Genomic DNA, 20,702 nt, shown 5'->3' with positions numbered 1-20,702 from the left:
CAGTCATCAGAGTCTGTAAATGTTACAGATAATTTAAGTTTGGTGATTATGCCCAAGAAGAAAACTAAAGAAATAGTAGGTGAGTAGTGTACTGAAAATAAATATTTTTTTGGTATGTAAGAAGAAATATTATGTATTTTCATCATACTACATAGATTGGGTATAGAGTGTATATTCTGTTGGGGTCAGTTTAATCTCAGATCTAAAACAATAGCACACAGGAATTAGAAAAGAGGAGGGATCGCTAGGGGTACAAGATTTGCAACCAAAATATGAACTGACATGTTGAGGAAACAGAAGGGAGGTGTTTTTTTAAACACAAGGCAGATTTTTTTTATTTTCTTCCTTTGGTCATTAAATTTTTAAAAGGGGCTTTGATTTGATTCCTACAAGTTGCTGGCAAATCTTCAGCGTTTCGACAGGCAGCCTCATGAACAAAAGAAAGGCATTCTGCGACCACTCCAAGCTTCTCGTTGCTACCCTGTTCCGATTAGAAACAGAGATTCAAGAAGCTATGCTACGTCCTGAGAGAAGAGCTCCAACGAAATCTACTGTAAGTTCCCAAGACACTCTTTTTCCAGAAAATCATTCCTCTGCTTTGCATAAAGTGATCCATGAATCTGTAGAAGAGGAACCCGTATGGTTAGGACATTGTCTTGTTGGGTCAATTAAAGAGGGTGTGAATTAATGTGGGCCTGGTTTCACTATGCAATAGAGACAATGAAGATAAAGCAGGAAGAGGAAAAGAAGCCTCAATTGCTCAACATGGCAAATTCAGTTGAAGTGACTCGACTCAAAGAAACCAAATTCAGTTGTTTATATTTGCTTTGGAAGCATGGCAAACTTCACTGATTGCAGCAGGTCTCGAAGCTTCTGGGCATCAATTTATCTGGGTAGTTAGAAGAAGCAAAAAGGGTCAAGAAGACAAGGAAGATTGTTTACCTGAAGGATTTGAGGGAACAATGGAAGGCAAAGGCCTAATTATTAGAGGATGGGCACTCCAAGTTTTGATTCTTGATCATGAAGTAATAGGTGCATTTGTGACTCATTGAGGATGGTGACTGCCGTTTTGCTGAGCAATTCCATAATGAAAAGTTGGTGACTGATGTTTTAAAAACTGGAGTTGGTGTTCGAGTGAAGGAATGGCTTGCAGTGCATGGAGATCATGTTAAAAGTGAAGCCGTAGAGAAGCAGAGGAAATGAGGAGCAGAACAAAGAAGCTAGAAGAAACGACCAGGACTGCTGTTTAAGAAGGTGGATCTTCTTGCTCCGATTTCAGTGCTTTGATTGAATAGCTGAGGTGGGGTCGCCCTTGAAACAAATGCAGATAAGTGTTGTCACACATGCATAGAATATTTTGTTTGTACTTAGTAGTGATTTTGGCAATTTACAGTATTATCATTCCCTTTATACAACTTAATCAAGTCCTCTCTCCTCGCAAATTAACAAAGTTGCGAGAATGAGAGTTGAATGCAGACGCAGGTCACTTTTAATTTTATTTTTAGACTAGTCTTGAGAGTTGAAAGAGTAATCATGCAAATCAGTTCCCTTTCTAATGGATAAGGAATGAGAAGTCCAGCTTATATTTTTAGCCCAAATAACTGATCAAATAAAAAGGCTGAGCTTAGAGACAGTACACTATAAACCATCCACTAGCTAGACATACAGGACAAACAATCGTCTCCCCAGTAACAAATTCACCTTCTGAAGTTGGAGAACTTGCGAAAACTAGCCACCTTGCAAGATAATTGCTAGAATCTATGCAGTTTTCAATGAAGTAAAACCACCTGCTTCGCCAATATAAATTGATGTAAATAATTGCTGCAATCGTCATCACCACAACTATATAATATATACCAAAATTGATATAGAAAAACTTCAGGTCTATGAAACCATCATCTTCTTGTTCATCATTATCCTTTAGCTGCCATGGTGATTCTTCTTTATTACAATTATTTTGCAATGGAAATCCACATAAGAATGGATTTTTTTCGTAACTGCTTTCATCGAAGGTTTCAAACTGATAATTTTTCTTGAGAGTCTTACTTGACAAGTTATTGTGCGTCATACTAAAAACTGTCAATATAGTAATTTCAGTAAGTTGTTGAGAGATGATATCATTCAAGTTATTATAAGAAAGATCTAAACTCTCAATTTGTTTCAAATTTGAGAACGTTGCAGGTATAGATCGAGCAAGATTGTTGTGTGATAAAATTTTCATCATTTTTTTTTTTATAAATATTAAACCATTATTTCTTTAAACAAGTATGAAAAGAGAGTGCAGAATCTAAAGTTCATGAATTTCTCAAAACCTCATCGCCTTCATAAACCATGAGAACATCTTTATAATTTGTACAATCGCAGCATCTCTAGACTTCTTGCTCCTTAGCTTCAGTTCTTCTACATTGGCTTTCTCCTTCTCGCAGTGATACTGAATATAGTCTTCTTCATTATAATACAACATTTTTTTATCACTATAATCCACTCTAGGTCTAATTTTTTTTTTTTTGGTAACCCGAGGTGTCCGGGCCAGCTTATGCGCACCACAACTAATCCTCGAACCCACTGAACACCCTGCAAGTCCAGTAGGCATGTAAGACACCGCAGGGGTGACAAGCGTGCACGCTAGGACTCGAACCCAGGTGACAGAGGCAAGGAAACCTTGCCTCTGCCGCTGGGCTACAAGCCCTGATGCCTCTAGGTCTAAAATTTGATACAGAGTTACTCCTACCAAAATTATTTTCTTATATTATTTTTCTAACACGAAAATCATAATTTTGCTCTTGAAAGAAACCCATTACAATTAACGTCGTATTATAATTGACATTATTTTCTACTTCTGAAATCTTATCATTATCATTTTTTCACCCTTCCAACCTAGCTACCTCCATATCTCTCCCATTTGTAAATCATTTTCTTACCCCTTCCTCCCTCCATAAAGTTACCATTTAACTCCGCTTTTGAGATTAAAGCTTAAACTTCTTTCAAGAGATGGAAAACTCCTTTACCCACGTATCAAGCATACCCTAATACATAACACTAGTTAAATCTTGACTTATATAACATTTCAAGTTAATGGCTAGGATTATGCAAAATGAGAAATAATAGATGAGTAGTAGACTGAAAATAAATATATATTATACGTGGATAAGACCCATTAAAATCAATATAATTTATTCCGGAGCAATAAAATAGATCAGGATAAGACCCATTAATTTGGATTTTGAATATAAGTATATGCATTGAGTTGCATATTAATTTGAAAGTTATTTGGATTTGGTTAGAGAATAATGTCAAAATTAGATCAAATCAAAACTTTGCTCCACTCATGGATTTTAAGAGTCAAACCATTGGGTAGAGGTAGAGTTGGATTTAATAACTATAGTTGACAACCTAATTGCAAAAAAAAAAAAAAAACCCAAAGAAAAACAAACATTTGATATAGAAACTTTTTTAGGAAAATAAATAATTTACTTTGTTAATTTTATTTTCCTATTCATTATTATGAAGCTTTTATAGTTTTTTCCCCCTATTTGATTTGAAAGGAATATTTTTTTCTATTCATTATTATTAGGGGTTTTCTAGTTTATTTTCTATCTAAAGATTTATAATAAGCTTTTGAAAAATAAAAATAAATCAAAACAAAATTAAATATTTTAAAAATCTTTCTATATTTATAATATTCTTATTTCTTAGAATTTTAACTTATAATAAACATCAGCATTGATCCACCTAGTTTGAAAAGCATTTGAACATAAGGACTTCAAATGCTTTGGGCCATGGGTTGAGACTTGAGAGGTGGTTGGTTTCTTAACGGGTATGGGCAAGATATGTATATATTTTTAATGCTTATTCTATTGGATAGGCTTAATGCCCTGCAGGTAATAACCACGATAGGAGGCCGACTTAATTAGAGTTGATAGGGCACAAATATATATAATATTGTGCTCTGATTAATACAAGAACAATAATAATAATAATTAGGGTAATCTGTTCTTTTATTCGGCTTTCTAACCTTCTCAGAATTGCATCAATTAAGAAGCATTAATGGCCGCAGAGAAGCTTACTATAGACCATGAAGAAGCTGTCGATTTTGTAAGGAAGGTGCAGAAGCGCATTAACAAGGAGGCTTACAAAGACTTTTTGATGACATTATGTGCATACAGAAACAAGTGCAAGGACGTGGCTGATGTGTACAGAGATGTGGTTGAGCAGTTTGCAGACTATCCTGATTTGCTGGAGGGGTTTCACAGATTTTTGCCAACTTCTGAGGTCATAGCTGATCTCGAAAGCAAATTGCAGATTCTATAGATATAAACAAACTTGAGTTGTGATCAAATTGAGTCATTAATTGGTTTTATATATACTATTTCTCTTTGAACTGATATCTTACAGTGTGTTTGCTCGCTATAGTTCTGCGTGTTAACTTAAGGTTGTAAAGCTAAGACGATATTAGAGGTACAATATAGTGGTTTTTTTTTAATTACTATAAGTGTTGGGTCAGTTTGTGTATACCTTGACTAATCTCATGGGCCCTGAAGTTAACGATCATGTAAATCATCAGTGGCTCTGAGATTTGTGAAACTCGAACTAATAATTTCTGGGAAACAAAGTCAGAGTCTGATCAGCTGAGTTATACCCCAGAGTTACAACATAGTGTTTTATATTCATTAATGATGTGGGACAGGAAGAAATTATAATAAGGTTATTTAGCTTATATATATTGATATTTTCTATAGATTAATAAAAAAAATTACTTTTTTTCTTCCTTGTAAGATAATATGTACAACATTTAAAGGTTTTTATTTCAAGTGTTTTTCATCTATATTCTATCTTTTTTATACATATTATTTTTATTTTGTTGTTTTCATTTCAGATATATATTTTAAAAAATCACCTTACAAGCTAATCTTCAAAGTATATGTTTATCTAATTTTTATTTACTATACTTAAGAATATTAAATTTAAAATTTATGTGGCATATGTTTAAACATGTAAGTGATTTAACAATAATTATTTTAAATATGTACGTGAGTTAACATCATTTATCAACCTTCAATGTCTTTCATTTTCATGTATATTAAAGATACATTGAAAAAAATACATTGTAGTTAAATATTGTTCCCTCAATTATGACAAATTGTGTCTCCATTTGTTATTGACAGTTAAGTCAACAACTAAAACTTTGACTATCGATGAAAAAATTATTTAAAATTTTAATTTTGTGCTTTTATATATAGTTTAAGCAAATGCAAACATGAATTCAATATATAATTATCAAGTTAACCTTTGTATTATAGTTTTTAAATCTAATTCAGATCAATGACAGGAAACAAGTTCAGAATCATTGGTTGTTAAGTGGATTAACATCACATCAATTATCAACCTCCAGTATCTTCCATTTTCATGTATATTAAAGTTACATAGTTTATTAAAAAAACATTGCATTGTAGTGAAGGGTGTGTTTGCTTAGTCTTAACTTCTGTATTCGTGGTATAAAAAACACATTAAAGTATTTGATAATATATCAAATAACATTTTATGTTGTGAGACTTATTAAAAAATTAAGTTTGAAATAAAATTTTTATGAAGTAGTTTTTACATGTTTTTTTAATTAAATTTTGTAAAACTCTGTTTGTTTTTGTGTTTCAAATTTTTTTTTTTAATTTAATTTTTTTTTATTTTTTCTTTACTTTAAGTTAATTTTTTTGTATTTTTAAATTATTTTGATACGCTGATATTAAAAATAATTTTTTAAAAATAAAAAAAATATTTTAATGTATTTTCAAGTAAAAAAATATTTTTGAAAATCAATCACAACCAAACATTTTATACATATTTTTTATTGCATATAAATCTCAATTACAATTTTTACCAGATACATATCTTAATCCAACTAATCACACCTAATCATTTTTTTTTTCAAACTTATTTTTTCAAAATCATAACCATAATCACAAAAAATATTTAAAAAAATAAACACACTCATTATAGTTCCCTCAATTATGACAAATTATCTCTTTACTTGTAATTGACAGTTGTCAACAATAAAAACTTTGACTATTGAGAAAACATTATTAAAAAAATTTATTTTTTGTTTTTTAGTTTAAGCTTTTCAACTTATGATAACATGAATTCAATCTATGATTATCAAGTTTCTAAATCAGATTTTAAATATGGATTTTTATATTACTATTTCCTGAGTTGATAAGCTAATTTCTATCTATGTTTATTTGTTGAGTTGCAAAACAAGTTTATGGTTACGAATCAATATTCAATTAACTCAAATTAATTTTAATTAATCTATTTTTTTATATAAAAAAATAAAATTAAGATTATTATTTATAAAAAAACATCAAAGATTTTTACTGAGTTTTATCAGGTAAAGAATCAGCATAAGTTTTTAATCAAGTCGTAACAAATCAATTCTTCTTTCACTTTTATTAAAATCTGGCTTAGTTTAGACCTTAGATCACAAAAATTAAGAGATCAGGTTTTAAAACAATGATTGCTACCGAGTCCGACCGTGGTACCCAATCCTTCTAGTGTTGGACTAAATTGAATACAAGTAAAGTAGAAGGACTAAAGGTTAACATCTAAGTAACCTCCCAACTGGGCAGGTACAAAGCGTGCCATTGATCATTAACCCCTCCCCTGCGGGCCTGTTCATTGGTAAAGTTTTATCAACTCAGTACTCATTTCTACTCGGCAATTAAAGACTCCGGCAGTCAAATGCCGTCGGAAGACTAAATCCGGTGACCTCCCAACGATCCTCTCTCCGGTAAGTTAGAACTCCAATCTCATCCACCCCTTTCCTCCCCCTCCTTCTGATAGGGTTTTTAATCTGAAATTGAAAAGGAAAAAAATAATTTTTTCAGTGACTTAGGGTTTTGTTTAGCGTAATTTTGGTTTAGTTTCTGTTGATTTTTTCGTTAGGTTCTTGTGGTTCAGTGATTATGAATGGCATTGCAGTGATTGAAATGAACATGCAGCCTTGATTGTACATTGTTGATGTCTTCTAAGCCTTTCATTGATTTTGCTATTATTCTTTCTTTTTGAGAACTTTTTGGCTTGGAAATTCTAAGAATTAATTTTTTTAGGCAATTTTTTTTCTTTTATGAGAATATTGTACTTGGAAATTCTAATAATTAATATTTTTTTTCTTTATGAGAATGTTGTTCATAATTTCCAAGAATATCCGGTCTAAGTTTTTGTAAGATTGCTTCAAATATAGTAATTTTTTTATGGGGTTGAATGTAAGTGGAAGAGTGGGGGGTTGATTTGCCAATGTAGGGATACTTGGGTTTAGTTTGGTCAATTGCTTGTGAAACATCAATGTTAAGCCTGACCTGGTTTATTTAATGGAATCTCATGTTGTTGTTGTTGTTTGTGGTTTACAGCTTGCAGGATGGGAAATGATACCAAGTTTAGTCGTAAAAGTAAGGATGAGGAAAGTAATGATATAAAAGGGAGAAACATTGGTAACAGATCATCAAGCAGTTTGGGTGCTGCTAATGATACTTGTGGTCTAAGAAAGTCAGCTAGAGAAACATCATTGAAGAAAAACTTGACTCCAAGCCCTTCAAGTAGTAGAAAGTCTGAACGGATTGAGAAGCAGACCCCCCCTACAATTCCTCCTGTTACGAGGAAATATGAGAGATTGGTTGAGAAACAAAGTTTACCGACTCCTTCTAGAAGGCCTGAGAAGGGTAAGAATCAGTCATCTAGTTCTTCTGGTTCAACGAAGTGTGGTAAAAGCTCAGGCTCTTTAATTATGAAGGAAAAGCACAAGAAAGAGAAGAGTGTGAAACAACTTGAAACTGAAGAAGTTGGAAACAGTGACAAACCTGTTATCAAAACTGTCCTGGTTGGAATTAAGAGAATGGATGCTCGTGCATACAGGGAGCTGTTCAAACAGAAACAAAAGAAAGCTAAACTGGAAGGTAGCCAAGATCTGATAGTAAATAGGACACCTGGGGTTGATACTGAGGTGAAGAGTGGTTGCAAAGTGATGCCTTCTAAACAAAAAAGAAGTATTGATGACTTGAATTTTGATGCTACGGAAATGGTTTCAAATGAAGATGGCGATGGAGCTCCATATGAGTGCGGCAGAACTGATTCTGTGGATTCATGTTCTGAAAGGCAAAGGTTAAAGAAGCGCAATAAAGTGTCCAACAATAACACTGATTCGCCTTCTCTGAAAGCTGCTTTAATAGGTAACCGGCTAGTTTCACTGTTGATTAATTGTTCTGGTTTTGTTCCTTATCCTGTATACACAGATGGTACTCTTCTCAGAGTATTAGGTGGCAAACATTGTGGGATTTCCTTGAGTTTTTAATTAATCTTCATAAAATGTCTCTTTTTCTGCAGGAACTTCTGGAGCTCCAGTGCATAAGATGTCTCAAGTCATGCCAAGTTCAATTAGCCTTCTTAACACAACTGATGCGAATCACGTTTCCAACTTCTCACATTTGACTAGTAAATTTTCACAAGTACTGAAAGCCGACATGGTTGGGTATAATGGAGGAAGGAACTTGCATGATGATTCTGAGAAGAGTCTCCATCTTTTTTTGAAGCCTGAGATAGCAAAACTTTGTGAAATTTTGCAACTCCCAGTATGCATCTCATCCCTCAGAAGAAGTTAATTTCTCTAGCACTTGTTCATGAATGCTGCAGTAGGTTCTTTGGTGTGGTGTATTGGGTCTGCCTATCTTCTGCTATTCTTAGTACTTTGAATTGGTTTCAGAATTGATTTTAAGCATAGAAATAAAGAAGAAATAAATAGCCTACTTTTTGTGCATTCAAGCCATCAACCTTGCAATGATCCCTACTGTTGGCATTGGATTGAAATAACTGTTTTAGATCTTAATGAGATAAAGATACTATGAATTTCTTGGCCTAGAGAGCATTGCATTATTGGGCGCTATTGAATTTCAATTTCACTCAATTCCTATTTGAAAGGGAATATCATCACCATCAAATGTCTTGTTTGAATTTTATTTTTATTTGTTAATTTCTTGTTCTCTTAATGGCATCACAAATCCTCTCCCTTGTCATCCGTTGAAATAGGAAAATTTGTTTGATATTTTATGTTTCTTAGCATTCTGACAATGATGATCTGCTATTTTTTCCATCTCCTCTAGTGTTTCTCTGGGTTGTGAGAGGCAAACCTCATGGTTCACAGAGTAACAATATAAAAGGAAAAAGGAAACCTTAAAAAATAGAAGAAAACTCTCTCTGGTCTTAGTTTGCTTACATTGCCAGGACTCAATTAACCAAATTCTATCTTCACTCTATTAAAAGTGAGGGAAATGATATGCTTACTGCTTTGATGGGTTCTTTTACTTTATTAACATGTTTACTCTGGACTTATGAATTTGCTGGAAGTTGCTGGGTCATGTATCAGGAAACATCATTATTTTTATAATTGATCTCAAGATTATGCAGCGGTATTTCTTCTATGATGTTGTTATGTTGACATGTTTCACTATCCCTTCAGGAAAATGTCAAAGTCATGGTGGAACAGTTTCTGGAATATGTACTGAATAATCACCATGTCAGTAGAGAACCACCTAGCTTATTGCAGGCATTTCTGATATCCTTGGTTAGAACCTTCTTCTTTCTTTATTTTCCTGCTGTTTGATCATTAATTTACTTGTGACACAACTCTTACACCCTCTGATTAGAACATAATAAGTCAGTCACTACTGTAAAACGATGCTTTACCATGTTCACATCATTTTGGATCATGGTTGTTGAATTTGAGGATATTTTGAAATGTTCATTGCATTTGCAATAGCTTTAATATCTTACTGGTTGGTTTTGAATCTGACAGATCTCTAAAAGCATGACATGTTATCTACCTTTTCTAAATTGTTAATTCCTATTTTTGCAATGCAACTGGTTGTTTTAAGAAGTGTAAAATGACTGAGTTTCGAAAACTAACAAGCAGAGTTGAAGCTTTTGTATCCTCTGTTGGGGTCAGTTTACACCTTCGATCTAAAGCAATAGTACATAGGAATTAAAAAGAGGAGGGATCGCTAGGGATACAAGATTTGCAGCCAAAAATATGACCTGACATATTGAGGAAATCCAAGGGAGGTATTTTTAAAAAATACCTATATCAAACATTCTAGTATGCTTTTTGTTGAATGCATTATTTACTCCTTGTGAATAAGGTGATTGTTTCAGTGTAATGAAGGATTATGGAGCGGGCTTTTTATCTGAATTGAGGTTGGAATTTATCATATCTGATTATTTTGAAGATGAAAAAAGTCTTTCATATTCTACTACATCCTCTATTTAAGAATAGTAGGAAGACCTGGATAAAAAAGAATTGTAAACATGAAATAAGTCGATTAGAAATGTGAAATTCTAATCACACTTGGAAGATATGATTCTTGTTTCTTAGGTCCTATCTATTTATCCAGGAAAGAAAATAATTTAATGGGAAAGTGCCTGAAGCAAACTAAAACAAGTTAGTTTGCCCTCTACTTGTAAGATCTTTATCATAGGATGGAAACTACAGTGTCAATGAATTATTTTCCTTCTGTTTTTCATACTAATTGGATTTAAGAAATTTGGTGTTGACATTCTTGACTTCAGTGGTATGCCTCTCTCTCTCCATGTTTCTGTTCATCCCTTGCTTTTTGGTGCTTCTGCATTTTCTATATCTGTGATAATTACTGAGCATGCCTTCTTTTTTCCTTCCTTGTGAACTGTGCTGGTGAGTGATCACATAATGTTTGATACCTTTTGCTGACGGCCTGCTTTACTTTGTGCTGTTCATATTGCAGTGTTGGACTGCAGCTTCCATGCTAAAGCACAAGCTTGATCACAAAGAATCACTTGCACTTGCAAAAGAGCATTTGAATTTCAGCTGCAAGAAAGACGAGGCAGATTTCGTTTACTCAAAGTTTCGATGTCTGAGGAAAGTATTTCTTTATCGCACTGGGACTTGTAAGGTAGCTGCCTCTCCAAAAGCTTCAGGTTTTTCATTAGAAGATTTCAGTCAGAATCAGTCAAATGGAAGATCTTCACTGTCAACACCATCTAACATGCAAAAAGTGAGAATGGAGGTTGAAAACTTCAGATCTGGTCAGGAGTTCTCCATTGATCAGGTCCTTTCTGATCTGGAATTGGCACAAAAAGATTACTCAAAAAGTATCAAAGACATTGAAAAGAAATGTGATAAACAGATGAGGAAGCTATTGCAGAGGCAACAAGAAGAAAGGGAAGAGTTTGAAAAGAAGTATGAGCAAGACAAGGCAGAGCTCGAACATAAGCGAAGAACAGAGGCAGCTGTTATTCGTTTACACAGTAATAGTTCAGTGGATAAACTTAAGATGCTGGATAATGTATATGCAAAAGAGTTCGAAAAGCTTAAACGGCAGATGGATATGCGTCTTAATAATCTTTTGAAGTTGCAACTGGCTACAAGGAACAAGTTGCAAGAGAGGAAGGCCCAATGGATTGAAGGAGTGAAGTCCTGGGCACATGCTGAATTAATAAATAAACCACCTGCAAATGAGTCTGGATATGATCAAGAAAACACTGTCACTTTGAATTCATGTTCCAAAGAACAGACTCCCAAACGAGTCCAAAGCATGCCAGATGGAGATGTTCCCCTGGAAGTTCCTGAAACTGTGAGTTCAAATGAGGATGTACTCCCTGGGGTAATGGCTGCTTCCAAACCAATGTCCAATGGAGCTGCATCCAGCATGCTTGACCAAGAGGTTCCCTTGGAAGTGCCTCAGACTGCATGTGCGAGGGATGTTTCAGAGGATGTTGTGTCTGTAAATTCATCTCCATGTGAAGAACAAATTCCTGATTTGAAGATTACATTGAGAATACCTGAGGCTAACAGCTGTAATGATGGTCTTGAGAACAGCATTCATAAATCATCATCTGAAGACGGTTCTGGTAGAGTTGCATTAATGGTGCCTGATAGAGAATTTCCATTGGGAGTGACTGAGATTGTTAGTTCCACCGGTGGCATGGAGAATGCTGCTTCTTTAAGTCCTTCACCTTCTGAAGGACAAACTTCTGCCAGAACCACGTCTTGCATTGATGGAAGAGAAGTTTTATTGGAAGTGCCTGAAACAGCCCCTCCGGAAGCTGAGGAGGCCGATAACACAGCTTTGGATAAAGATGGAGTAGCCAGTGTGGAATTGGGTAATGCCATTGAAGTTGATAAGCAGAATGGTGTGGTCTGTATTCTTAATCAAGAGTCTCACTGTGATGTAGCAGCAGTCAACCTGCAAACTGGAGAGTCTCTGTTAGAAGTGTCTGAAAACAATAGAGTCAACCAGTCGGATGAAGTGGTTCCATCAGGGGTTTGCGAAACTCCAGTAGTAGGGAGTGGTACCACTGGTCAAGAGAAAAGTGGAGTTTGTGTTACCACCTTGCCTTGTGGTACTGGTGTTGATCAGCAGGCTGGAGTGCTTCCATCAGGAGGTTTTGAAACTGCTACTGCTGTGGAAGTGGGGAGTGGCCCCACTTGGAGAGAGATTGACAGAATGCCTGCTGTAGCCTCAGATAGTAGTCAACCAACTGAACCCTTTAGATTGCAAGATAGAGCTGCACAATTTTGTGATAGCTGGATTGCTTTTCAACAAAGTGACGCCTCAGCATCCCAACCTGTTGTAGTGTCCAATCAATCTCCAAATGATGCACCTGTCAGAGAGCATACACTGCATTTGTTACCATCCATCGACTCCCCTGCTAGTTCACAGCTTACAACTTCATTTGCACAGCATGTGCCTATTGATTTGATGGCTGTTGGTGGACCACAGATGCATATATCAAACATGAGGACAGAACCTGTTACTTCTAGAATTAGCAATCATTCTGCAACTGCAACTGCACCTGCTGTTCGAATGCCTGTATCCACGTCTCAAGATCCACTGCAAAATGAATTGGATAGAATACGCACAGAAACAGACCAAATTATCAAGATCCACGAAGATACAGTCTGTTTTCTTCTGACCTAGTTGTATTATGTGCTCCAAACACACCTTGGGTTTTGCCTTTCATGTGAAAATTTCTCTTCTATTTTGCAGAAGCTGCGGCTGAAATCTGATTGCGAGAAGGAGATACAGGAAGTTGTCGCTCAAATTCGCAGGACGTATGATTTTAAACTTCAGGATTTAGAACATGAATTCCTTCGAAAGAAGAAAGAGATGGACGACAATCAAAACAAAGTTCTCATGAATAAGATATTGGCTGAGGCATTCAGGACCAAGTGCAAGGATAATAGGGCATCTAGGCAGCAAGGTGGGTAACATGTCCTTATATTAAAAATATTAAAATAATACTAAGGCGAACATGAGTCATGAAAATGTAATTATGAATCCATTTGAGTCTCGGTTGAACCTAAACTTGGTTGAAATGTTGGTGGCATGCAGAGATGACCTCTAGTGTTATGCAGCAGCTGCTTCAGCCATCCCAGCCTTCTACACTGAGACCTTCTATTGTTACTGGCCCGTATTCAACTGGTCTTCCTGCAGTTAGTTTGCAGACAACTCCCACATCTTCCCCTCCTGCCCCACCTTTACAGGCTGTTCATTGCTCTGCACTTTTCTCAGCCACCCCAACCAGACCACCACATATCAGCTCCATCTCTCCTACCACAAGCAATCTCCAAGTTGGTACTGAGATTCGAGCACCTGCTCCACACCTGCAACATTTTAGACCTTCAGCATCCATAACGGCAACTAGTCTTTCTTCCTTCCCAAGTGGGATCCTTCAACATGTACCTACAACTTCTCCCACACTTTCTGAGTTTCCTTCTCTTGCTCCAGCATCTGTGCAACAATCTGGTCCTGGGATTATGACAAATTTGCTCAAAAGCATGGGACTTCTTCCTTCTAGAACATCCTTCTCCAGACCAGAATCGTTAATGGATGTAGATAATCAAACGAGCACAGAGATTCCTTCCGTAGCTCCTGCAACTGTGCAACAATCTGGTCCTCAGATTATGACAAATTTGCTTGAAAGCATGGGAATTTTTCCTTCTAGAACATCCCTCTCCAGACCAGAATCGTTAATGGATGTAGATAATCAAACAAGTACAGATGCAACTCAGCCCTGCAGTTTTCCCCCGCTAACAGATTTGAATTATAACATAAACCCGTTGGCTCAAGAAAGTGAGGTTGTTTGTTTATCAGATGATGATTGATGTGGTTGGTTAGTTTCATCCTCGTAATGTAGATCATAATCTGTAGTTTTGTTTTTTGGAGCACTGCTTCCACGAGTCCTCATTGTGTTGCTAACCTTTTTGCTGCAGAATTTGTGGCTGTACATAGTTGAATGCTTCTCCGAGGTTATGTGCAAGTTCATATTATTCGCATTCTCATGATGTTTAAGTTTTTTCAGGTTTTTATTTTTTTCTTTCTATAATGCTTGTAGGCTTATCATCTGTGCACTACCTTGACTGGTTTTGTTTCTAAGATGCTAATCAAAATGACTTTGCATTGAGTGTGGAATTAATCATTTTTTGATTTCATCAGTGTAACTTTTTATCCAAAGTTGAAATTTTACTGAAGATTTCGAAAATTGTTATGGAAGTCATCTCTACAAGAAATAGTTATGCTTGGTTCTCAGGGAAGTTCATTGCAAGTATCATGATAGATTGTTTAGAAATGTTTCCAAGTGTTTTCAATAGTCGAGTTGAACATGAACATGGTGGTAGCGATTGGTTATTACTTGGAATAGAGACAACGTTTCTGTCTTTATAATCATAGAGGTGTTTCGGTCAGATACCGATGGGCTCTGGGTCAGTCGGGTGTGCTTTTAAGAGGGTGTTTGGGATAAAGATGTATTTTTTTTTTCAGGACTTGTATAAAAAACATGTATTTTTTTTATTTATATGAGGTGTGGTTTGTGCTTTAGAGGATTGTACCTTTAATAAAAAAAACCAATCACATCTCTATTACAAATAAATATTAAGAGTGTTTCAGAAACCACCAGCATTAAGCTCCCGTACTAGGGTCCATTTAACTGAATGTTAAGTTTGATGCCTAAAATATAGTCTGACTGAATTGTAAGTAAAAGCCGCCACAACTAGAGGGCTAAAAATGATGAGATTTATAGTTGGAGCACTAAGACGTAGTTTGTCTTCTAAAATATCCATCTACGAAACTCATTAGCATTAGGGGATTTATGATTCTGGTGGTCATGAACACATTGATTTGATTTATTTTTAGGATTCATGTGACCTGACTTTAAAAAGTTTTAGGCAATTCACGTGAGTGATCAATCTGCAGGTTGAAGCTTACAGGTTTTGAAGCAGGTAGCACCTCTTTGTTACACATTCTATCGTGTGAATTTGGTTAAAGACACTGAGTGCTATGAAGCACCCTTGCTTGGCTGCTGCATTGAATCTGATATCTTTATAGCTTCAATATCTTGCTGTTTCCTAGCTCTTTGCTCCGCATTAAAATCTTAGGGAGAAACATTATTTTGACTGTTGGTGCAACAGAGGCAGCTTTCCCTGAGTTAGCATTATGAAGATGAAAAGGAAGAATACACTGCTTTTGTTAGGCCTTTCTGGAGACCTGGTAGTCCAGGCCATACTGATGAAGGGTCTAATCCTCCGCTGCCTTAGTCCCAGCATTAAGTCTTTTTTTTTTAAAAAAAAAACTCTTGTTACGACTGCTTTGGTTGTTGTGTGTTGCTTGTTATGATCAATCCAACGCTACTATCTCATTGTTCGGACTGCTATTGTTCTGTTGCAGCGGTGGAGAACTGTTGCAGAATATTCTGCAGAAGCTTCACTTGCAGTAGTTGTTGATTAGTCCCTAGATCTTTCAGTTTATATTACACTCAAAGAAATATGTGCTGATACATGTGCGACTCTGACTAAACCTTAATGGCGTATTCCTGACTATATACTTGCGAAATAAAACGAGTTCGAATGTAAAACCTTGCTTGTTCTTGGAGGTTTTGATGAATTCGCTGTAAGAGATTTGTTGTAACAAAAACATGAAACTTACTCATAATTAAAACAAACCGTGGATGACTCAGAAATAAACCCTCGACTCATATTCACCTAATAGAGATTATTCACCTAATTGTATGTGCTTGGTGAAATGGAAGGTAAATTCAAAATGACAGGCAATGGTGTCAATGTGAGCCGTATTTGTTAAATATGAGTGTGTTAGGTTAATGATATGAAATGTGCGCGCGCTAGGATTTAAAAAAGAAATCCAAACGACATATGTCATGATATAAATTAGGGGCTTGTCTTCCTATAAATAGGTGGTGAAGAAGTGAAGGAGAGAACTAGCGTGAAGTGGAGAGTGAAGGAGAGGAAAGAAAGAGTAATTATATTAACATTTGAGTTAGTACTCTTGTGTAAGAAAGTGTTGGTACTTTTATGCAAGGAATACAAGAAATAGATCTCTTGTTTTCTCTGTCTTTCTTCCCCTTGGTCTCCACACTAGACCTTAGAAGATTTGTAGAAATTTTGAGTTCACAGTACTTCGGTTCGTAGACTCTCAAAGAAAGTGTATTATTTGGAAGTTAAGTTGTTAGAATCGCGAGAGATTATTTTCACCAAGTGATAAGCATTCAAATCTTAAGAAGAAAGAGTTTATTTCTTGACAACAACACCATATCTTTGGACTAATATCTTTAACAAGTGTCTAATAAAAAATTTATATTAGTTTAAATTTCATACCAATTAATTTCATATATAAGTACTTTAATTTGATTTATAAGTATGCATGCTATGTAATAGTGATCATGTTTTGTATTAAACTAAACAATTGCATAATTTTTAGGAGCAGAAAAGCCAATTTTAATTTTGGATTTTTTTTATTTCTAAAATCTGTTTTTGGAATTGTAATCCTTTTTGGAAGAGCAGACTACTAGAGAGGAATAATTCAGCAATTAAACTATGAATATGATTCTTGTGTTGAGATTCTTTTCTAAAAACTTTGTTCTTTGAATCATAATCTCCTTAGGTTCGGATGTGTCATTATGCAATGGTCCAACGTTTCTGTTGTTTAACCTTCAGGTAGTCCAATGTTGCTGTGTTTAAGCTTCCGGTAGTTGAATCTGTTTGAGAATTTCAGGTAATTGATTCTTGCAATCATGGATTATGGTAACATTTGAGGATTCTCAAACCACTAATCAACTTATTAAGAACACATGGAATCGCTTCTTAGCTTTCACTCTTTATTAATTCCTCGAAGGCAGTGGAAGAAAATTGCCTGGCAAAAACAAAAACAAGATTGAGAATTGGTCCAATTCTCATTTACAAGAAGCCTCTAATGGTAAAATTTGATGAATAATTTTTGAACTAGCGTGTGAATTTTGGAAACAAATAAAATACGTAGAGGATGAAAGAAGAAAAAAATTATAACAAAAGGTGAAGAAAATAGGATGAATGATCTAAGCCTGAAGAACAAGGCTCTTGCCTAGAATCAAGTCATCAGTGGAGAAATCAGCCTCTTTCCTGTATGTTCCCCTGCCAAAGTCAAGGTTGTAAGAATCTGCAAGACCTTCCACGAGGTCGAATTCAGGTTCCCATCCAAGAACATGCCTTGCTTTGTCGATCGATGCAAAGAAATGCTGCATGAAACACAAAAGAAATTTGTTTTTAACATGTTTTAATCTACAGATGTTAATTGGTGGTGGCAGCAAATTCTGTCAGAAATTACCTGATCTCGGAATGGAAAAGCCTTCTTTTTCCCGAAGTCGAACTCTTTGGGGTTATAGTGAACGATATCAGGTTCTGGGAACCCAGCAGCCTGAGAGAGAAAAAGATCGGAAGATACAGTCGGATATGTTAATTCAGCGAAAAAGTTACCGAAAGAGCTATAAAACTTCAACTGTCTAGCATATATTCAGCAATACATGATCCAGAATCACCTTTGCACAAGCCCTTGCTAATCCATCAAAAGTAACATACTTCTCTCCTGATATGTTAAATACTTGCTGGCTGGCTTTGTCATTACCAAGAACCTCAACGAAAGCCTTTGCCAAATCCTGGGAATTTCGAACTCATCATGCCAGAAACTTGCTTTCATGTTACTCATGCCAAAGTTGCTTTCAGAAATACTGAGACTCGTGATGGAATCAAAGATTTGCTCACCTTTACATGACCAAGTTGGGTTATTTGAATTCCTGAGTTGGGAATTGGAATCGGGCGGCCCGCTTTCAACCGGTGAAAGAACCACTCTTCAACAGGGTTGTAGTTTAAGGGCCCATAAATGTAGACAGGTCTTATAGAAGTCCAGTTAACACCCTTTGATTCTAATAAGCTCTCTGTCTCAAGCTTTCCCTTGTGCCTGCTCTTTGGATCAACTGCATCTTTCTGTAACCAGACATTATCTGGTTAGAAGAGATAGTTACCAGAAGATTGAGAAAAAGAAAATGCTATCAGGCATACCTCGCTGTGCGGTAAAAGATCAGATTTGAGGTAAACTCCAGCTGAAGAGCAGTATATGAACCTGAGAATCAACAGAACTTCAGATTATCAAAGACAGCAGCAATTATTGAAAGGCTAGATAGACTGCGGAGTTTCCTGATTTCTTGTAGACTAACCATAACTGATCGAATCTCGCACGCATGATGTTTAAATAGAAAAGGGAAAAGCCATGGTTTAAGCATGTTTCTCGACAACAGTTTCTCTGTTGAATTTCTGCAGAAGAACCGAAATGCATGCAGCATCGCAACTCAAAACAATGTTATTAAACCTGGCTTGTGCCATGATCCGGTTAAGGCATTGGTCACATGTTGATCTAGGTGAGTCCAAAATAGTATTATTTTAAGTTTTTTTTAAAAAAAATCAAACAATGTTTTTTTTTTTAAAATATCAATCCAGGTCCATCTAGGTTTTAAGCGGTATCGGGTTTGACAATTTAACTCCTATTTAGTTTAATATAAAACCCAATTAGGTTATATTTTAGATCAATAAGTCACGGGTTGACCTGTTAAATCAGACCTGTGACTCTTCTCTAAAATAGTGTATTTTCTTCGTGTTGCATTAAAGATAAGCTGAATCAACTAATTACATTAAAAATTAAAAAAAAAAAAGTGGTTTTGATGGAGAAGCATGGAAGCTATCAAGATCTAAGGAATTTAATCAACAATAACAAGAATCAAACGCACAACGAAATTCGAAAAAAGTGCCACAGAAACAGCTAAAGGCAAAGCTAACAATGAAATGATCATACACATGGATATTAGAATTATAAACAAAATCATCAATACACTGTTGAGAGCTTACTGTTCTAGCTTTGGCAGAGCATCCAATATAGGTTCAACTTCAACTGCTTCACGGCCTAAAAATATATCGAAAAGAGAAGATCAGCATCAGATGAAAAGAGCAAAATATTGTGCCAGAAAGGGATGCAGTAATAAGACATTTGCATACCATTTATATCATAGACAACATCAAAGCCTTTTGCAGCAAGACTAGTTTTCACAAATTCAAAATCTTTCCTGTCTCCTTTCAAATGCAAGACCTAGAAAATCATGATCAACAACAAAAGTTTTAGCCTACTGAGTCCAACAGTAGTACTTCATTTCTTTATAGAAATCTAATAAGAAGCAAGAATCTCATACCCATTTGGCTCATAAATATACCTTGGAAGAAAAATCAGCATAATCGTGGTCTGATTCACCTGGCAATTGTTGTGTAATTGGTGCTTTACCTCTAGTAAACAAGGTCACCTGCCAAGATTTTAAAGCACCTCTGCAGTTATTCCATTCAAAGAAGTGACAAAATAAGAGAAAATGGTAATAGTAAGTCTACCTGATGACCCTCTTTGACAAGAAGTCTAGACAAAAACACACCAATAAATCTAGTGCCTCCCATTATAAGAATGCTCTTGGAACTTGATGCTGAAACTTGTAATGCTCGCTTTGTCTGCCAGGCCCTTCTCTTACACTGCAAGAAAGTACACAACTATTGACACATGGACTAACTATAAGCAAATAAAGAGACGGACTGCCATGCAGAAAGACTGGAAGACAGACCTGGACTTGAGAGTGGAGTCTAGTGCCATTGAAGTCAGAAAGAGAGGAAGGTAGAAGAGATAAAGAAGGTTGAGTTTGCTGCTGCACAGCCACCAACCTAGCCATGTTATGCTTACCTCTCTAGTCTCAACCACCTCTCTTTGCCTTTTCAAGTATGTTCCAATAGAAACTTGAAAGTTTCTGGCTCTGCTGCATCTTTGTTTTATTTTTCTCTTTTTTTTTTCTTGGTTTCTAACAATTTAGGATAAGACAATGACCCCATCATCCACCTCACTTTTGCTTATATCCATATTCCATAGCCTCTCATTCATGCACAACATTACCACCTCCTGTTTCCTCTTTGAGTGAACTATTACTGTTCTTTAGACCCTAGATTCTGAACCTATTTACAACATAGTCTTTTTTTATTTGAAAACGTATAAGTTAGTCCCTAAATTGACTCTTGTTGGGAATTAAAATTATTAAAATTTTTGTAGTTTTTTTTTTAAATTCAAATTGTAACATTGTAAAATTCAAAATTCTTAGATAGAAATGGAACCAAAGATGTTTTAATAAGACGAGAGTCAACAAGAACTAAGAATTATATTATAGGTTTTTAAAACATGAAGGATTAAGTTGTAATTAGCTTTACAATCGAAGGACTAAATAAATAAGTTACTCTATCTCTGTAACTTCATAGTCGGCATAGCTTAGGTTATTGTCATCGGGTTAAC

At 35.5% G+C, this 20,702-nt stretch overlaps 2 protein-coding genes across 3 annotated transcripts; one reads left to right on the top strand and one right to left on the bottom strand.

The window, feature by feature from the left end:
- Positions 1 to 6,556: 6,556 nt before the first annotated feature.
- LOC133694461 (helicase protein MOM1-like) lies at positions 6,557 to 14,350 on the top strand. Its single transcript, XM_062115969.1, has 7 exons — positions 6,557 to 6,781; positions 7,401 to 8,216; positions 8,371 to 8,615; positions 9,500 to 9,604; positions 10,797 to 12,971; positions 13,062 to 13,275; positions 13,407 to 14,350. Exons 2-7 carry the CDS (start codon positions 7,409 to 7,411, stop codon positions 14,177 to 14,179), a joined length of 4,320 nt encoding a protein of 1,439 aa, XP_061971953.1. The 5' UTR covers positions 6,557 to 6,781; positions 7,401 to 7,408; the 3' UTR covers positions 14,180 to 14,350.
- Positions 14,351 to 17,141: 2,791 nt separating this feature from the next.
- Positions 17,142 to 20,214, bottom strand: LOC133693646 (chloroplast stem-loop binding protein of 41 kDa b, chloroplastic-like). Of its 2 annotated transcripts, XM_062114899.1 has the most exons (11): positions 19,990 to 20,214; positions 19,766 to 19,900; positions 19,597 to 19,683; positions 19,385 to 19,475; positions 19,238 to 19,292; positions 18,398 to 18,458; positions 18,101 to 18,322; positions 17,878 to 17,994; positions 17,667 to 17,756; positions 17,424 to 17,577; positions 17,142 to 17,216 (listed from the first exon to the last, which is right to left on the bottom strand). In XM_062114899.1, the coding sequence occupies exons 1-11, from the start codon at positions 20,092 to 20,094 to the stop codon at positions 17,185 to 17,187; spliced, it is 1,149 nt and encodes a 382-aa protein (XP_061970883.1). In that variant the 5' UTR covers positions 20,095 to 20,214; the 3' UTR covers positions 17,142 to 17,184. The 2 variants fall into 2 exon arrangements, with proteins under 2 accessions (XP_061970883.1, XP_061970884.1); XM_062114900.1 differs by lacking the exon at positions 17,142 to 17,216 and having other exon boundaries at positions 17,275 to 17,577; positions 19,990 to 20,213.
- Positions 20,215 to 20,702: the final 488 nt, after the last annotated feature.

Source organism: Populus nigra, chromosome 5, assembly GCF_951802175.1.
Source record: "Populus nigra chromosome 5, ddPopNigr1.1, whole genome shotgun sequence".
Lineage (NCBI taxonomy): Eukaryota > Viridiplantae > Streptophyta > Magnoliopsida > Malpighiales > Salicaceae > Populus > Populus nigra.
Note: the sequence above shows the minus strand (reverse complement) of the source record. Positions and strands in the feature narration are given on the sequence as shown.